Here is an 18,873-nt window from a genome sequence, read left to right as displayed (position 1 = left end):
GACAAGCGTGATATGGCTGGGCAATGTGTCATGCCATTTGCCACCTCCAGCTGCCTGCTCATGTCCACTGGATCTTCACTGCCCTGCACAGGGCCAGCCCACAACATGGGGAATGGCTAACAAGGTGATTTCAAAACACCCACATCTTCCACTAAGCCTTCAGATAAAAGGCAAACAACCACCTTTGTGTAGGACTGAGGAAGGGGAAACCCAGGCACATTCCTCGCTGGTTCAGGAAGAGTTGGAAGCAGCTGGTTCTGCCGGGGCTCGTGCTCATGCCACCAAGAGCAGCCCAAAGACAGCCAGCCTGGGGGCATGCGTGCATGCATTGCAACTAATTGCACTCTGTACATCAGACTGCAAAAACAAAGATCGATTAATCACCTTGCACCTTGCCAAGTAAGTAAATACTTGCACCCTCATCTTACACATAGGAAAAATGACTCATCAAGCTGTTGCAGAAAGATCTGGGGCCAGTGCCAGGACCGGGAAACAGGTATCCACACTCTCCGGTGTGCTAGCTGTCGTCCGGCTTCGCTCAGGCAACAAAGTGGATCTCCTGTGGAGTCAGACCTGAGCCAGCTCCTCTGGACAGGGGGAGGCAGCAGCCAGCCTGTCCTGATGTCCCACGGACTGTCTGGGGCAGCCAGACCCTGCTCTTTCCCAGGAGTACATTGTACTTCTTACTTTTGGCTTCTTGTAACTTGTTCTTCGTTGAGAGAAACTCGGTTCTCAAGGACCCCCATGCGGTAGTTCTATAGGCTTCTGGTTGCTTCTATAGTAGCAAAATAACAGGCACAAAAAATAGCTGACAAGCTTTGAAAGCCAGCTAATGTTTCATTTCCATTTAATTTTCAACATTTCATATGTGTGCAAACAAACACAGGTGCAGATTAAAAGCTTCTCATTAAAAAACAAATGCAGAGGCATCATGGTAGATGATGCCCGTAGCTGACCGTCCTTTTCAAAGGCAGACCAATGCAAACTTCTTACTCCTGTTGTTATACCTGTCCTGGTTTTGTTAAAAACAAGTTTCTCTTTCAGTGATTTCTCTTTCAGTGAATTTTGCCTGTCAGCTAAAGCCTTCATATTAACTGCATTTTCCTGGAGAACCAGACACATGTTTTGGTAAACCTAGCAATGGAATGCAAACTTATTGATAAGCACGGATGGACATCTCGCGAGAGGGGCAACGAGAAACCGGTGACCAAGAAACTGACCAACTGTGTATAACATTCCATTCATGTGAATACTTCATATAAAAGTGGGAGATCACGAGGATCTCGGCCCTTTTGTCTTTGCTTTTTCCCTTCTGCTTATGGCCGACATTAGGAGAGGACCTTGCTAGTCGTCCCTGCAAACTGAAGCCTAGTGAGAGACTGAATCCAGCTCCGGTTGGCTGCGGAGTCTAATCCAGGACTTTGGTTGCCGGCTCTGCAGTTGCTGAGACTTCCAAGATTGGTTTTGTATGTTTTGTATTATTTTCTCTATTCTTATTAGTAGCATTAGTAAAACATTGTTAATTTTTCCAACTCTCTTCTCTCTGTCCTTCTTTCCCTCCCGATCACCTGTTCTGAGTGGGAAGGGGGGAGAGGGAGGGGCAAAAAAGGGGGAAGTGGGGGGGGAAGAGGGGGTTAACAATACATCTGCCAGGGTTTTATTGACACCCCGCAATCTTAATCCTCGACATATACCTCAGGTTCTCCTATAGACTCACTGCTTGCAGGCCCATGAGACTGCCTGTCTTGCAATAAGTACATAAGTACTGTTCAGCTTGCAGCCCTTTCCTCTCACAATAGAAGAAAGAAATAAATAAACAATAAATAAATAAATTTTTTTGAAAAAACAACATCAAACTTAGCAGAGAAAACAAGATACTTGGCCAAAACTAATTCTCTGGGGGAGCTGCCAGTTGATTTATCTTACTAACACATCAGTAATTCTCTGTGCTACAGAAGAACTACGTGGTTCATCTTGTTTGCTCTTGGGGTTGGTGCTGAAATCCCCCAGCCATAGATTCAGGAATGGATCTTTTCATCAAAAAAACCTTTGCTCTTTGCACCACAAGTATTGTATACAGCTGATATTGCCCTCCCATTATACCCTTGAGTCAGAGGGACTCTAGTGATGTGGCAGTGATCTGCTGACAGCAAAATTTAGTCCCATTTTGATGGGATAAGGCAAACACACAAGTTTTGGCACTTATATTCCAGAGAGCTCTGTGGCCATTACTAGCTCAGTGGCAAAATTTTGCTGATCCAAATTCAAGAGACTAGTCTCGAGGAGGACACTGAATTTGAATGCTAGGAGAAAAGGAAAGAAGGGTTCAGAGGCTGAAGTCACTGGCCCAGCAGCAGCAATTAGATCTCGCTCTAGTTCTGAGGTTACTTTACAAGCGAGGACTCCAGCTGTATGGGGAAAAGAAAGTGTGGTTGAGCAAAAGAGACAAGGATTTGAACTTGGCTGGAGGAGTCCATCTCCAGACAGACCCAGCATGAATGAATGTAGTGCAAGGTGCACGAGAGTAGAGGGGACAGATTTTGTGCTTGTAGCTGGTTAGGGAAGGCAATAAGCTCTGCCTTTTTCTATCTGGAAAGCAAAAGAACAGCCTGTTCTGCATTAAAAAAAAAAAAAAAAAAATAGAAAACAGGACAAGTTCCACACTGGACTGTTCTTGCTCCAACTGTGCAAATACCTCGTATCCACTGGCAACAAATCTGGAAGGCCCATCTGCTTTCAACCAATCCACCAACACCCACTGACCCAACCTCACCTGCTCTTACTCTCTGTCCCCTCATTTCACCAGATCATAGAAAGGGAGAAGGAGGGAGAAATCCAGTGGTTTTACTCTAATCCCTGAATGCAGCTTTGGATCTTTTGTATGGTCTCAGAGCCACGCCCTTGTCTGTATAAAAAATACCTTCGTGCTGAATAGGTGATTCTGTACAGCCCATGGAGAAGAAAAAGGAGGCAAGAAAGGGTAGTGAGAAATAGAGACAGTGTACAGTTTAGGCAAGCATAATATGATAGTGGCAGAGTTCACATTTTATGCCAAAAAAAATTCCACCCGTTTTCTTGGCTTTTTTACTAGAACTTGATGAAGATAAGAGGCAGAATAATTTTACAGACTCTAATGCATTTGGCCAAATGATAGAGCAAAAAGCTTGAGAAATACCTTTCACATTCAAATGTACAAAATAATACATCTTGTGGTTTGCATCAGCCTGTCTTTCTACATGCCTAGGATTTAAATGTAAGTCTTTGCCAAACAAAAGGAGTTTTTAAGGGTGTTAATCACAAAGCCCTTTTTACAGTGTGCAAAGTGATTTGAAATCATCAGAGAGCATTAATACCTTGCGGGGAGAGTCCCAAATTAGAAGACTGCAGTTTGCAGCACTGTTAAGACACATAAATCACTTCAGCCAAAGTGGAATGTGATGATTTGAAACCATCGGGTTTGGAAATGGAAAAAAGACGTGATCTTGAAACACTCAAATCTCTTTGAATATGCTGAGCCCAGTCCTATAACTCTGATTGAGACATATTCAACAAACATCAAAGTAAAAGCTGCAAGATCAAATACTTTCTGCTGGAAAATTTCCAGTATAACTCACCCTTTCTAGCTCTGGGTATATTTAGAAACACTGGGCCTAATTGTACAGCAGTTTGCACTTGGCATAATCACCTGCTGTTGTGCAAACTGAGCACAAACACCTTTTCTGATTGAGTAATAATTGTGCATCATTTTATTGTCATTGTGAAGTACAAAGCCACAGTGAACAAATGCTTTGTTCTGCAAGGAGAAAGAAGTTGGAGAGACAATTTTCTTGCTTCCATTAGACTGCCAGGCTATGAAGAGCAGAAAAAGATGGAGAGATGAAGGACATCCATAAAATTGTGAAAGTTACATATAATGGAAGTAGAAAAATAATGGAAGTGCAGCAGCTTAATTCCTACAAGCAACATCAGCCAGAGAGCAGGAAAACATCGTAATTTTTACTATCTTGTCCTCTAGTCTTGCTCACAGGCAGTCTTGAGAACTGCAGGGAAAACACAGCTCGCACCCAGTTTACGTATTATTTGTGCTGGACCTGCACTGTCTGAGACCTAATACTGTGCTAATAGGAAATGTTAAGAAAGGAAAGCTCTAAAAAGGATCTAGGAACAAACAGCTGTCAATTGGCAATGCTCAGTAAGATGTAATTAGTGACACTGGATCAGACAGGATGTGTCTAAACATTACACTTGCTTCTGAAAGCCATTATGTATCCACAGAGAAAAGAATAAAACACATTTCTAAGTTTACCCAATTTCTAAATATACCAAAATCATTCTTCTGAAGAGGAAGCTTCCCTTGCCTGTTTCCATGGTTTAGTTCAGCAGTAAAGATGACATGAGAGAGCAAACTGGACTTGTATGCGCAGGTTGTCAGGAGTTACACATTTAGCTTGATTAATATTTGCTATTGCAAAAGATATCTACCTTTTTCGTAGGTGCTCACTTGCTACTTCTGCCTCATAGCAAGCCTTTGCAAGTCTGGAGGGGAGTGGTGACAAGGGCTCTGCCTGCCTTCCATGGAGCTCCATTCAAGCTTGGACAAAAACCAGCATTTTTCAGGTTGCTGCTGTCCTTCTGCCATCTGCATCTGCACCACCAAGATCCCGCCAAAATAACTGAGCATGAGCTCTTCCAAAGGGGAAGGATAGAGTGTGCTACCAGGACAAACTCATTCATGGATTCAGAGTGAGACCCTGCTTATCTGTCTTCCTCACAGAGACCTAATATGTATAAATGCTTATCAATACAGAGATAATGCTTATCAATATGTATCTATGCTTGTACATACAGCACTTACATAATACGCTCTAAACTGAGGTTAAACACTCTAGAATTATAAATAACACCTTCCATGCAGCTTTAATTCAGTTCTTTGTGTATGTGCAATGGGAGATAACCTTTAGTTAAATGTTCTTTTTTTCTTCTTTTTTTTTTTTATTTTTTTCCCACAGGGATCTTGTCATATGGTGAAAACAGCGATAATAAAAAGAAGGAAGATTGGAAAGTAATGAGGCTACTTACTTCATTTGCCCCACTGTGAAAGAAATGAAACTTCTGCAAAGAGCGAAGGCAAGAGACTGCAGGAGAGAGCATCTCTCTTGGAATAAAGCAAGTGAATATTACAAAATAAAACTCAGTCACGTCCCTGCCAGCTGCTACAGACTTGCTCCCTGACTGTAACCACAGCTCCCTCAGTCTGCTTCACGAACAGTGAATCCACAGTTTAGACACGACAGTGTGGAAAAGGAGTGTGCAGATCAGTGTAACATGGGCCAGGATTAAAAGTGTCCGGCAGCTTTGAAAAAACAGAGAAGACCAAATCTTTGTAAGAATAGGAAGGCACAGAAACAGGACACAATACTCAGTAGAGTTAGGTACCTACTAATATCCTAGTTCTATGTGATATGATATAGTCTTTCTGTAATAGAAAATTTGCATTTAGAAAAATTCCCCTTGGGACAATTTTTAAGCTCTAACCCAACATGTGAAACACCCAAGTTTTCAGGAAGATCAGTTACTGTGCTTGAAAACAACAACAGAAAGTACTTCCCCAATTTTCCTTCCTATTACCAATGGCACATTAAATGACTTCATTTCGGAGGACAGCCAAGGAGCAGCTCAGCAGCTTGTTAGATGGAATAAACTGAAGATTCAAAAGCATCTGTGTTGTTATCCTGACCAGGAGACTGCTGTGTATCGAGGAGTTCGTCACCCACACCACAGCAAACTTGAGCAGTCCCAGGCCCATCCTGTGCCACACGTCCAGCGTGGCCTCCAGCCTGCCATGTGCTGCACAGGCCCCTGGGCCACGGGACAAACTCAGCCACCTCCTCGTAACAGAGGAGCCTGCGGGCAGCTCCCGCTTGCTACCAGCAAGTACAGCACCCACCTGCAAACATCCTTTAGGAATAGAGTTGTTACCATGTAAGGAAATTATTGAATAACTTGAAGGACCAAAAAGGAGGAACCTCTTCTTGGAGGGATCAGCCACAGCAAAATCTATGGGGCCTGCCTGGTTCTGCGCAAATGTGAGTTGCCCAGCACCTGAAGGGACATAAGAATATCACACCACCTATGTTTCTCACTTCATTCTATCTTGTTAAATGGCTGTCTTATTAATCTATTTGGTTTTGGGTCTTTCTTACAGGGATCCAGAAAGAGCCTTGCACCATCTCTCTCTCTCCACTTCTCTCATCTGATCACCACCCCTGGTGCAAAACAATGGCTTATATGGATTTTTTTAAAAACTTTTTGCTCTATTTGTGAGAAACAAACTCTGACCAAAAATAAAAAAAAATAAAAAAAAAATTGAAAAGCTACTAAATAAGTTTAGACGATATTATCATTTGTACCATTGCATCAGTAAAGCAGATGTTCCAGTCAGGACCAGGTTAGTGGTACGTAACATGTGTGGACAAATTCAAAGGAACAATACTTACTCTGGAGGCTTTCCACCAAAAAGCTCTGGTGCTATCTTGAAAGCTACAGGGATGGGCTCCATGATCAGCTGCCTTTACAAGAGCTTTTTCTAGGATTTGTGGGCTAAAAGGTCTCAAGAGGTTACCTTGTCTACCCGTTATGCAAAGAGAGAGACATTTTGCAATATAACAGGTAGGCATATGCTGCTTGGGCTTCAGGGGAGGGAGGAGAGCAAGGAGGTATGTAATTCTGTTTAATTTAAATGTTTACCCTAGAGATAAAAACTAAACCAAAAAAACAGACTTGTAAAATGGACTGCTGTTGTTACAGAGACACAAACTCACACTTTACCTTCTCCAGCGAGGGCAGAGATAGTCACCCTTTTGGATAGTCACCCAAAAAGCCACATCTCAGAGCAGTGACAGGTGCAGGAGACCACCGAGCGAGGAGGAGCTGGGTGGGTGTTGCCCAGGTGGGACACTTGCAAAAATAAAGATCCTGTAAAATGCAGAAACATTCTTAGAAACTTGATGCAAAAGATGTATTTCTCTTGTGGCCTCACCTTAATGATAGAATACCCTCAGATTTTAGTTTTAATAAAAACCTTGCCCTTGTACTGTAGACAGTGGCTTGGAAACATGATCCATTCACAGACAGAAGAAAGGGAGAAAAAGCACCTTGAACACTCTTTACTAAAGAACTTTCCAAAACCTCATCTTTACATCAACCTCTTGGTATTTTCACAGCATGACTCATAAAATGTTGAGTGTGTGTGGGAAAGGCAGAGTGGGAGTGAAGGGATGGCACTGCCATTTTAAAAATGATTAAAAATAGATAAAATGCCAACTGTCTGCACCTTACCTTCAAGATATCATTAACTGGCCAACTATAGCTAATAATGCAAAGACGATTAGTTTTGTTTCTTACATTTAAAAGAGAGTGTCATAAGACTTGACAGCAACACCTGCAGCTTGCAAGGTACAGTGACGTTTCTTTTTTTTGTTTAAAATGTAGATTATCAACATTGCAATTTAAAATATGTGCCTGCATGATCACTAGCAGTCTGGATTGAGATAAAACAAAATTTGCAGTATCATGTACTTTGCATTGTTTATACCATTTACTTCCTCTTGCTTCTGCCAAAGCACATTGGTTTTGTTTTCCCTTCTGCAGAAGCCAAGGGCGCGTTTCACCCTGGGGCTGTCACCCACTGCCACATCCTGCCAGCACTGGGGCCGCAGACGGTGGAGGGGAAGGTCTGTCTTGGAGCTTCAAATGCCAAGCCTGCTGTCTTTGGCTGTTTTGAAAATGTAAGGGGAGCGTGTTGGGTACAGGCCTAAACTTTGTGATGACAGTAGGACTGTGGTATTGCCACTTTTTTAACCCTTAGTTTTCTGAGCTGCGTATTATTATACTTTTAAGATGAGATGTGTTCAGTGAAACTAACAAAGCTGTCAGGACCCTTACTAGGGTGCACGGCTATGGATGGGGTCCCAAGCACGATTGGGAACTCCTCACTGTGCAAGGTATTTGAGAGGGAACCAAGCTAATGCGTGCTGCAAACTTATGAGTCCCTTCCAACTTGAGATATTCTATTATTCTATAAACTACCAAGTGTGTTTATAGAGAAGAAAACAATTCTGAGAAGTCCCACTACAGCAGTTCCCCACTATCGGGCCAGCTGGCTGGGCCTGCTCGAGTGTAATACAATACATGTGTAAGCACACGGGGTGTGCATCATTTTCTACAACAGGTTAGGGAATCCCACTCAGGGCTCTGAGCAAAACATCCAACATCAGTGTTGCCAACACAGAAGCATAGACTGACTTCCCAAGGAGCCCAAGGTGCAGTTTTTTACATGGTGATTTCACTTGCTGATGTTTCCCAGCACACCAGGTGCCATGCAGTTGGTCAGCACGCAGGGCCCAGCAGAGCAACCTGCACCCACCTGCTGCAGATGCTTCCGTCCCCTTCCAGACAGAACCATTTGCCAAGATAATGAAAGGTCTCTTAGTGGACTCCTAAGAAGAAAATTCCAGATGTTTCTTTACAGGGCTGAGGACTACTGAGTGTCCGTGCCTCCCAGCACGGATCCTGGGGGAATTCAGGCTTGAGTGTGTGCTGATCTCCTGTGGACATCATTCTGGGACAGGCACCTTGGTGTTCAGCATAGTCAAGGTGGAAGGGCCTCTGGGTATATGGTGGCTCGCATGATTTTATGTCCCCAGCAAACTTTTCCAGTAAAATCTTAGATGCCTGTGGACTTGGAACTACGTGAGTACCTTGCAGATGTTATTAATCACACACTTAAATTTAGGTACTTGAAAGCCACCGAAGGCACCTATAATGCAATTATTTCCATCTTCAGATGTTGACTTCTGTGTCAACTGCTACATAGTGTTAAATTCCTGCTGAATGGTGGTGTTTTCAACTGCTGTTGCCTTTATGTTCTTTTTTTTTTTTTTCCTAAGAAAACTGAAAGCAGATTTCCAAGAAAATCATACTGTGCTCCAAAATACAACTTTATAGAGGAAGCTTTTTAGAACATTAGCTACAGAGACAGACAAAAGCCTCTGGATTAATAAAGAACTGGCAATAAAATGCCTTCTGTCATGAAAGCCTTACAAAAGACCTAATTCTGCAAGATATAAACTCTCAGTTACTCTAATGGGATCTTCTGTGGCATTTAGCAGACTTGGCAAAGACTAGAAAATGCAGCTTACTGTATTCCCATTTAAACATCATTGTCATTTACAGAGTGTATTCCCATTGGGAAAAAATAGTCAGGTTTTGAGTACATGTTGTACAAATAGTTATGCATAATATGCATACACAGGTACATGGTACACACTATTGTCCTCTCTGGAGAACAGCTTTAAGGATGGTGAGGTGGCCGTAGGACACTCAGTATCACTCAGCTTGCTGTGGTTGTGCAGGAATGAGCTCCGAAAAGGAGCAAAGTCATGGACATAATGCTGCTATATTTATGAAAGTGCTGTACTGGAAAACACACAGGTCTGACTCAAAGCATCTCTCTGAAAGGAAGTTTGATCTGGATCTGGTCTGACAGGACTCTGGAGCATGTTTGTAGGTCACACTGCTCCCTCCCCAGGTACCAGCCTGGAATTTAACCTCCTGGACTCGCTCAGGTGCTTTGGCGGAGATAAACATAATTTGCGATGACATCTACGCTACACCACAAGTTAATGCTTCTTCTGGTGCATTATTCAAAATACCTGCCAGGAGACTGGCTTCAGCTGCCTAAATGTGCATCTACAGTGCATTTGTGGCTGAAGCTGTACTCAGAGTAGCAGAACTAAACTGAACTGCCACCCTCAGGAAAACTTTATTAGAACAATTTCACATGAAGCAGCTTATGTAACTAGTTCTTAAACACACTGGCTTCCTAGAAACACTGTCAAGCACTCATCCTCAACTAATTTGTCCAATTTTTTTTTTTTTAAGGAGTACCTGGAAATATTGACCATACAGATTTCTTGAAATCATTGCACTGGAGCAACTCTTCAAACTGCTATCAATTTTCTTTAAGAATGCAATTTCAAATCAAAAATGCTGAAGACGTCTTGCCTTGAAAATCAAATCTATAGGAGATCTAAGTTGGTGTGGGTGCTGGACCTCTGAGCGAAGGCAGACAGTTGTTTTTTAGCATCACCAACAACGTTAACAGTCTTGACTTGGATCCTGTCTGCATGTTTTAGAGAGCACTAAACAGCTCTTTTGTCCTTGCCTTTTTCTCTGTTACAAAATAAATACAGGAAAGGGGACAGTTTGGGTCTCCATCATAAGCTTAATGCATGGTTTACAAAGTAAAAACTGACTGGTATGTAGGGAAGCAGGAAAAAAAAAATCCAGAATATTTGGGCATATATCATATTTTGGGTTGCAAAACAAAGTATGTCATACTGACTTTTGTCCTGACAGGTATTCAGGCTTGAATATGTGACTGGGTCACCAAACTCATATTCTTCAACCCAGCCAGATCACCTCTTCCAAACAGCTGTCAGAACACTGAAACATATTTTTTGGTGTAGGGGTTCATTTTCCTTCAAACTGCTTTGTTCATACCTAGCTCTACCCTTTGTGGCTGACTTTGGAATGAATTGCTTTCTTATATATCAGGAAAAAAATCCATTACAGAGCAAACATCTCATATTTGCTTGAGAAGGACAGAAACAAGAACATGAATTTTGCAAAGTTATTGACATTTCCAGTTTCCAAACAAAATGCATTTTGTTTGTTTGTTTGTGCTGGTTTTTTTTAAGTCCTTGAAACCAGGATCCCCATCATACAATTATCAGACCACAGAATTTCAGGCAATACCAAACATGAATTATGCTGCAGTAGACCAATCCTTTAGGACTGTTCTTTTATACCAGGTGGCGGTGACACAAAGGTGTCATTAATGGTTAGTGGTTTGATATGGAACCATAAAGTCAGTCCTGTGGCATTCACTGGTTCATGCTGTGCCATTTTAGCACAGGCTCTACAACTGTTTCAACACACTTAACAGTCACTTTGTGCTCCTGGAGTAGCAAATCTCAGCCTATTTCACAGTATCACAGTATGTTTGGGATTGGAAGGGACCTCAAAAGATCATCTAGTCCAATCCCCCTGCTGGAGCTGGGGGATTTCTGAAACATGCAACTATTTCTGAATAAAACTGCTAAGTATCAGTGGCAACATAACCAGTTTTCAGCATGTAAGAACTTCATGCTACTTTTATACTTGTTCTTTCACTCAAGTGTTGTGGTTTTTTTGTGACAAACTAAATAAAGATAACCAAATTCACATAGATATGAATGGCAAAAGTGACACTGCTGTCAGTGGGAGAAACCCCTTGAAGTGGAAAGAACACCTCCAGCAAACCTTTGGAGGGGAGATGAGAAACAAGAAGAACACAACATGCGTTTTCAAAATTCATTCCAACATGAGAGGCATGGAAAAGATAATATCATATGCATTTCAACCCTCCTTTTGCTCAAGTTCCCAGCAAAAACCTATGCTCGCAAGGGAAATAGCTGTGAAGTTTAAGATGTTACCGTCACTCACCAGAGGTTACACAAACCTGCACCTCAGCACTTTCACAGCTTAGTCAAAGCCACTTTGAAAAGCACATTTATCTCCAGTCAATGGATTTTGCGTGGAAACAGCTGTGAGGTGAGGTGAGTGCCTACACTGCACTCCATCAGTTTCTCTAAGAGTCCCTGCTGAAAACACACACTGGTAACATCTCACATTGTACCAGGTAGATTTGCCTGGAGCTCATCTAACCTCTCTTCAGGGTTCCACCAAGCTCCCAGATCTCACACAGATGGAGACAGAATTAGCTAAGCTACTCCTTCACTAATTTCCCAGCATAATTATAGGCAGGTAACCACTCTACTGAACAACACTTTTATGCTGTTGTCGAAGATCTCTGTACCTTCCTACTTCCCATTAGACAGGAGAATGTCTTGCTATTTTGGAATCACCAGTGCTCCTGGCTGATCTACAAACTTCCTTCAGACTCATGGCTGGCAAGGTCACAAACCCATCACAGGGGACTTCTGACTGTCCTACTGTTTACAAAAATAGGTAATGCCTTCCCCATAGTTAGCTTTTCTATTATTGTGTCAAGTGCTCCAGGAACTCCATCTCATGTCCAGGTCATTTGCAGTGGTAATTACTTCCTTCACAGAGGCGTGGCTCCACACATGTGAAGCAATGTTCGTGTTTGATTTTCTCTGAAAAAAAAAATATTAGAAACAAAGTAGTCAGTGCTTGTAAATAACCTGAAGAAGCCCACACAATTATGGGACCTGCAGATACACTGAGGTCAAGGCCTTGAACATACAACCTCGTACACATTGTCCCTCTTCCGCTCTCAGCAACAGAGTGAAAACGAATCTCAACTCTCCTGGGCCGTACATGGTCACACTCTCCTCTGGTTGTTACAAATTTGATTCAATGCCAAGTTTCTCTGCGTCTTACCACACGGCATTCACAGAAGCCCCGAATACATTCATTAGCACTGTTAAGAGGATAAATCCCAAACGAGAGAGACATAAAGGTCTCTCCATAGTCCCGTCTCAGCTTCAACTCAGCAACAAGCTTTAAATTTACTGGTAGCTGAATTTTCAAGGTGGAGACCCCTTCAGTGCTTTAAGAGCTGTTGTGAACACAGAGAACTATATCCTGGCTGGGCAGGCTGGTACCCTCCTGTACCAAAAGCAGACAATCACAAAGCGCCCGGTATCTGCCAGCATAGTCAGGCTGTCCTGTGAACCCAGACAATGACTCAGGCTGCCAACAAAACACAGGCGGAGGAAAAAACAACTGTGGCTATGTGGTAACGCAGAGCTGTCTGGTCTCACCCCTAATGCAGAAGGTCTGGGTCTCAGTCCTCCTTCTTTCCACCTCTGGGGCACGGGCTCTTGTCAGGTCTGGTCTGGAAGCAGAAGAGCTGCATTTGAGTGATGGGGCACTGGAGCCAGTAAGCTGTGCTGAGCTCCTGCTCTACTTCTTTAGTCCAGCTGGCTTGGACCCAGACAGCTCAAGTTTCTCTGCTTATCACTTCCCTGCTCTCCAGATCCTGGGCCAGCACAGGCAGAGGCAGCCCAGATCTGTTTGCACACAGGATTTAAGTTGTTTTGCTGTTGCATGAGGCAGAACAAACAAAGATGAAAGGGGCAGCAGCTGGAATTACACAGCTTTGTAGAGATTCCATAACTATGCATGCATTTCCCATGTCTGGAAACAAGGAGACACTTCTCAAGCATTTTGACTTGTAAAAGGCTGCAAAGTAACAGGAAATTCAGCCATCCTGCAACTTTAAGAGCTGCAGCTGCAAAGCGGAAGTACAGAGCACTAAGCAGTTTGCTTACCCACTGCTGCTTTCCTGAAGCCACTCTTTCTCCCTGCTGGAGGGAGCATTTTTACCTGCTAAGAAGAATTATTAGTAAGCTAGAAAACAACCAAGAGGGCTTTTTTTTCCTTCTCTCACACTTTGTGCCTGGAGTGAATTAGAGAAAGTATGAATTCTGTGAGGAAAACAATCACAATGCGAAGCTGCTGTACCATCTTCTGGTTAAGACTGCACGAAAGCATTCAGGAAACTCCTCACCCACTTTCTTCAAAAGTCTAGAGGACAAAAGAATGAAAGCATATTACACTGCCAGAGATGAACGAGGTACATCTATAATTTGTGGCTTTTTATGCACAATCTGGCCACTCCAATGGACAGTCATTCTTCAACTGAATCATGCTGCAAAACTATTTGTATCTCACTGTCATGCTTTCTGTACAGTTACTTAACCACGCTCCTTACAGAAATTCAGTTTGCTTTCATTTCAGATTGCAAATAAAAAGAGAAACAATAAGAATTGCATAAATTTAGTTATGTGTTTTAATTTTGTACTTTCATGGCACATTTTGATTTGTAAACATGAAATTACCAGTCCCCTTCTTCATATGTTGAAAATAACCACCAGACATTTGAGAGCATATACCTGAGATTTAAAAAAAAAAATTTAAAAAAGCACAATCTTGCATCTTTTACCTTACACACAGTACCACTTTAGGAAGAATTACAAAAGGGAATGTTTTCCAAAATACGACAGTTTCCTTTTGAATATAAAGATATAGAAAATACATCAAAACACCGTAGAACAATCAGCCTTATTCAGAGGATGTTGCAAGTCATTGTCTCAATTCTATTAATGCATAGCTGAAACACTACATCAGTCCTGCAGTAGCATGATATCAACATTGTCGTGTACACCTTGTAAAAGTAGCTCCCCTGGGTAAGTGACAATCTTCCGTCGTTTTGCCGCCTTAAGAGTTCCTACAAGGGCTTCAAAGAGGTTGGCACACTTTTCATCAGCGAAGAGCACACCAAATTTCACGCTCACTTGTCCATCAGCATCTAAATCAAAGGTATAACATGAAAACACATGCAGATTTTCTTTCAGTTAGAAGATTACTGGGGAAACAAAGTGACACACAGCCAGAACATTGAAAGTAAACTCCAAGGTGTACCCCCAATTTATTGGGGAACATATTATGAATGCTGATGATAAACAGTAGGCAAAACTCCTGCCTGGTATGACTTTCCCTTTTTTCCAGAGACTCCTATCAAGGACCATCTGCTATGTCTATTTTTACTGATGACTTTCTGAAACCTATGTCCAGAACAGGCTACTGAAACTCTTCAAAGCATAAGGAATTGTTAGAAATTTTTTTACAAATATATTTTTTCACTTACTAATATTTATTCATATTTAAGGTTCACATTGAAAAAGGTGCAATGTGAATTCACTTCTCACACAAAGGAAGAATTTTAAAATATATGTTAAGGTTAGGTAGGCTATTCCTAAAAGGCAGGTGCAGTCACACAAAATGCAAGATGTGTATATCCATTTATACTTTGAAAAACAAATGGAACTGAACAAAATTAATCAGAACTGAAATATATGAGCAGGTAGCACATCCACAAGTTGCATAAATATTTGTAAAGAAAGATGAGTTTTAGCAATGACAAACAACCTTCAGGGAACAGGCTACCTTCTAAGCAAGTTTAAGGAAGGTTTGGATAACACCTATAGCTCCTGGATTAGTTTTAGGCATACAGATCAATTCCCTCCCTGATGAACAGAATTGAAGTGAATAAACTTGGAAGTTCCAAAGTTACCAAGGAAGGAGTGAAAGGAAAAGGCACAACTTTCTTCTTTGGTGGCTGAATTGGGTACCCTAAAGACACGGGTAATTTTGCAGTTAATGTTAGTGGGAGCAGCATTTCAGGCCTACGCCCTCTGTGCTGCAGAGGCTTAAATGTTTAATTCCATAACAGAACCACTTTAAAGGATGGGACACAGGGAGTACCAGACAGTCCAACATTAAGTATATATGCAAGTTTTCAGGTTATCCGAGCCAGCTTAATTAAATTTGCCAAGTTCATAGGTTGATGTAACATGACTGTATGACATGTATGTCATACACATACATGTATATATAACACGACAACATCTGTATGGTCAGAGATATTACAATACTTACTTTTGGTTCCCAACCGCCTAATCTCCTCAACTAAGAGGCTAATTTCATGTTCCACGTTCATTGTGGTCTAAAAAGTAAAATAAATTTTGAAAAAGTTATTAAGAGACCTGTAAATCCTTTGCACCATCCTGTCCTGTTGTCAGTTCATCAGGAATATCACAGCACTTTGTAAATTCCAGTCACCTGGTGACACTTGGCTACAGGATAATCTGAGATTTCAGTCTTGAAAGGACAAAAAGCCTTCACACCTCCACATTTGAGGGGAAGTAAAGAGAAAATACAACCTTGGTACACTCTTAACAAAAATATAGGGAGCTACTCTCAAAATATGAAAAATGTGGGATGGTTGCAGCAGGAGGTGTGTGTTTTGCTTTAAAGAATGTGCTTAGACCTCCATGAATCATGTCAGAGGTCTCCAGGGGTTTTGCATCATTCTCTCAATGCCCTCAATAAAAATTAGAACATCTTCCTTTAAATTCCTCTCTGAGATATGGGATATGTGGTAGATCCGGGTTTTTTAAACCAGACCACAGCTTTCCACTTATCCTGGCAAGACACCGCGGGCATCCAGATGGTTACGGCAGGTCTACGTGCATGGTTGCCTAAAAGGACAGCAGCTATCCCAAGCCGGCTACCGGGAGCAGAACTGAACCAGAGGCAAACTACACAAGCATCCCAAGAACGTCAACATTTATTCCCATCATAGTGATCTCAAAGAAACGCTACACTGGCCAAACATATCCTGCGCTGTGAAACAGCAATTTCCACCAGTGTGCACCAATGCCTTGAAACAGTTTACCCATACGCAGCTTAGTAGATGGCAACGCTACAGTCACACAAAATGCTATTTAGCCACAAAGCATCCATCCATCCATTCATAACTGCAGGCACCTGAAAGGTGTTTTGGGATCTACACTATGCAAAGCATCCAACACAATAAAACCTTTAAATGTGAAACTCCTTAAGCAAAAACTGGCATCAGGGTAAGCATAAGAAACCAGGCCCCACAGACAAAGCAAAGTGCTGAATGCAGCTTCCATGTGCGCCAACAATGCAGCCTGGAACAAAAGCCATCGAGGGAGCTGCTGGAGCTCAGCACTGTCCGAACCAGGCTCAGTGAGCACTGAGACAGTGCCTATTGTTCAAGAAACCAGGGTTTCTGCACAGATCTGGTAAGGTAGCAGAGTTAAAAACTTGACATCTGGATGCGTGACTAACTCTTCCTATGAGGAAAGCTTCCCCTCTTCTCCTTTTTTATTGAGTTATAATAGTAAGAGTGACACAAGTCCACCTCCTGAGCCCTCATGATTTATCCAGGAGGCAAAACCCCCTTTGTAACAGAGTCTGATTTTCAGATCCCAAATTCACTTGCAAAAAATCTGTATTTTTAACATGCAATACTGAGCAGGCATCATATCAGCAGGGGGTTCAGGCAAAGGCCCATCCAAACCCCTGCTGCATTCCTAATGCCGGGAAACAACAAACACTCAGGTGGACGTTAGCAGACTGACCTCTAACATCTCAACAGGATGCAATGCCTTGGTACGACTGCCTTAGAGGAGTTCTACATGCTTTCACCTTTAGTTTAACTGAGCACTAGATATATTGCTACAAGTCAACGAGGAAAATATGACCAGTCTACCAAAAAGCTTACACCATCATTATTAATTTGTCAAACTGCCAATTTTATTATTGATCATTACAATGGGATAATTAGCTTCCCTTAAAAGATGTTCTTTTAACTTTAAAAGTTTTTGTTTGTTTGTTTTTACTTTAACTCTTTAAATGTATGTAAATTTAAAATTCTTTTCCCTCACACACACACTTCCAATTTAAATAGCAACATTTAGAATTTTAAAAATACGTATTCTATATTATTATGCAACACTTTTGAGACCAGAGAACTGTGGCTGTATAAGGAAGAAGGGATTGTAGGCATTTTAAGCACACTTAAATATTTACTTAATATTGTCATATACTCAACGCACCAACTATGAAAAGTGCACGCCAACTATTTAGTATTTCAGATGCGATTACATTGCTGGAAGCCAGCACGATTTTTCAGTACGTACTACGAAAGCTAAACTTCCCTTTATTGGCTGAAAATTCACCTAACAGTTATTTAGCACAAATGCATCTTCCCAACCCACCGCACCGACCGCCCCCGCTGCGGGCACCGCGGATACCTGAGAACATGGCTCCTCGGCGCGGTCCCTCTGCCTTCCAGAGGCACCCCCGGCAGGAGCCCCCGCCTCCCCGGGCTCTGCCCGGCACGGCCAGCCGGGGCTCCCACCGCCGCCTGCGCAGGGCGCACCGGGAAACGCGTGCGAAGAGCCCCGGCAGCCGCCCCCGCCCGCCACTGCCCGGGCCGCACCTCTCTCCCCGGGAGCGGAGGGAAGGGCGCTCCCTCCTCCGCGGCACCACCGGCCCGCTCCCGCTCCCCGCCCCGCCACTCACCCGCTGCTGCCGCCGCTCTCGCCGGGAGGTGCCGCCGGCGGGAGCCGCGTCAAAGAGCTCGGGGGCGGCGGGGCAGGCGGCGGAAGGCGGGGGCAGGGCGAGGGGGCGGGCGGTGGCTAAGCGGCCTCCGCTGGAGCTGGGCCGCCTCCCGGCGCAGGGCTCCCCGCCGCCCCGGTGCGGCGCCCTTGGCCGCGCTGGGTGCTGCTGTCGCTCGCTGCAGCGGGAGGCTCCCTGCTCTGACGGGATCCCTCTCCCCGCGGCGTGCGAGGGCTGCCGGGCGGCAGCGTCCTGCGGCCACCGCGTCCCTGGCGCCAGGCCCGGCTCTCCCTCGGGCCCTGGCAAGGGCCTGGGCCGGCGTTCCCAGTGGAAGCACCGTGTTCTCCCGCTGTGAGGACCTCGCTTTTTTCCATATCAGCGACTCCCAACTTCGTGCTTTTTCACCAGCACACCTCGTTCTTTTTGTGGCAAAGGTTTGTTAGGTGAGGTGCCTTCCAAGGCCAGCTGTTCAGTAACACCTGCTATTCCAGGAGAGTTACTGTAAACACACTCTGCTGCTCCAGTCACTTTGTGATACCATACTTGGCTCATACTCTTTACTGGCTTCCGCAGGTGACACCATGCCACATTCTCATGCCCCACGCATTCCGTAGAATTATTTTGGTTGGAAGAGACCCTTACGATCGTTGAGTCCAACCATAACCCAACTTTAGCACTAAACTATGACCCTAAGAACCTCATCTAAACACCTTTCAAACACCTCCAGGGATGGTGACTGCACCACCTTCCTGGACAGCCTGTTCCAGTGCTTCACAAACCTTTCAGTGAATAATTATTTTCCTAATATCCACTCTAAACCTCCCCTGGTGCAACTTGAGGCCATTTCCT

The 18,873-nt window shown here is 43.4% G+C and overlaps 1 protein-coding gene across 2 annotated transcripts; it reads right to left on the bottom strand.

Moving 5' to 3' along the window:
- Positions 1-13,859: 13,859 nt before the first annotated feature.
- ABRACL (ABRA C-terminal like) lies at positions 13,860-18,134 on the bottom strand. 2 transcript variants are annotated; one of them, XM_065057186.1, is made up of 3 exons: positions 17,989-18,134; positions 15,532-15,598; positions 13,860-14,401 (listed from the first exon to the last, which is right to left on the bottom strand). In XM_065057186.1, the coding sequence occupies exons 2-3, from the start codon at positions 15,590-15,592 to the stop codon at positions 14,217-14,219; spliced, it is 246 nt and encodes an 81-aa protein (XP_064913258.1). In that variant the 5' UTR covers positions 15,593-15,598; positions 17,989-18,134; the 3' UTR covers positions 13,860-14,216. The 2 variants fall into 2 exon arrangements, with proteins under 2 accessions (XP_064913258.1, XP_064913260.1); XM_065057188.1 differs by lacking the exon at positions 17,989-18,134 and adding an exon at positions 17,718-17,955.
- Between the last annotated feature and the right edge of the window lie 739 nt (positions 18,135-18,873).

This window comes from Columba livia, chromosome 3 (genome assembly GCF_036013475.1).
Source record: "Columba livia isolate bColLiv1 breed racing homer chromosome 3, bColLiv1.pat.W.v2, whole genome shotgun sequence".
NCBI lineage: Eukaryota > Metazoa > Chordata > Aves > Columbiformes > Columbidae > Columba > Columba livia.
The sequence above is the reverse complement of the archived record's forward strand: the minus strand, read 5'-3'. Positions and strand labels throughout refer to the sequence as shown.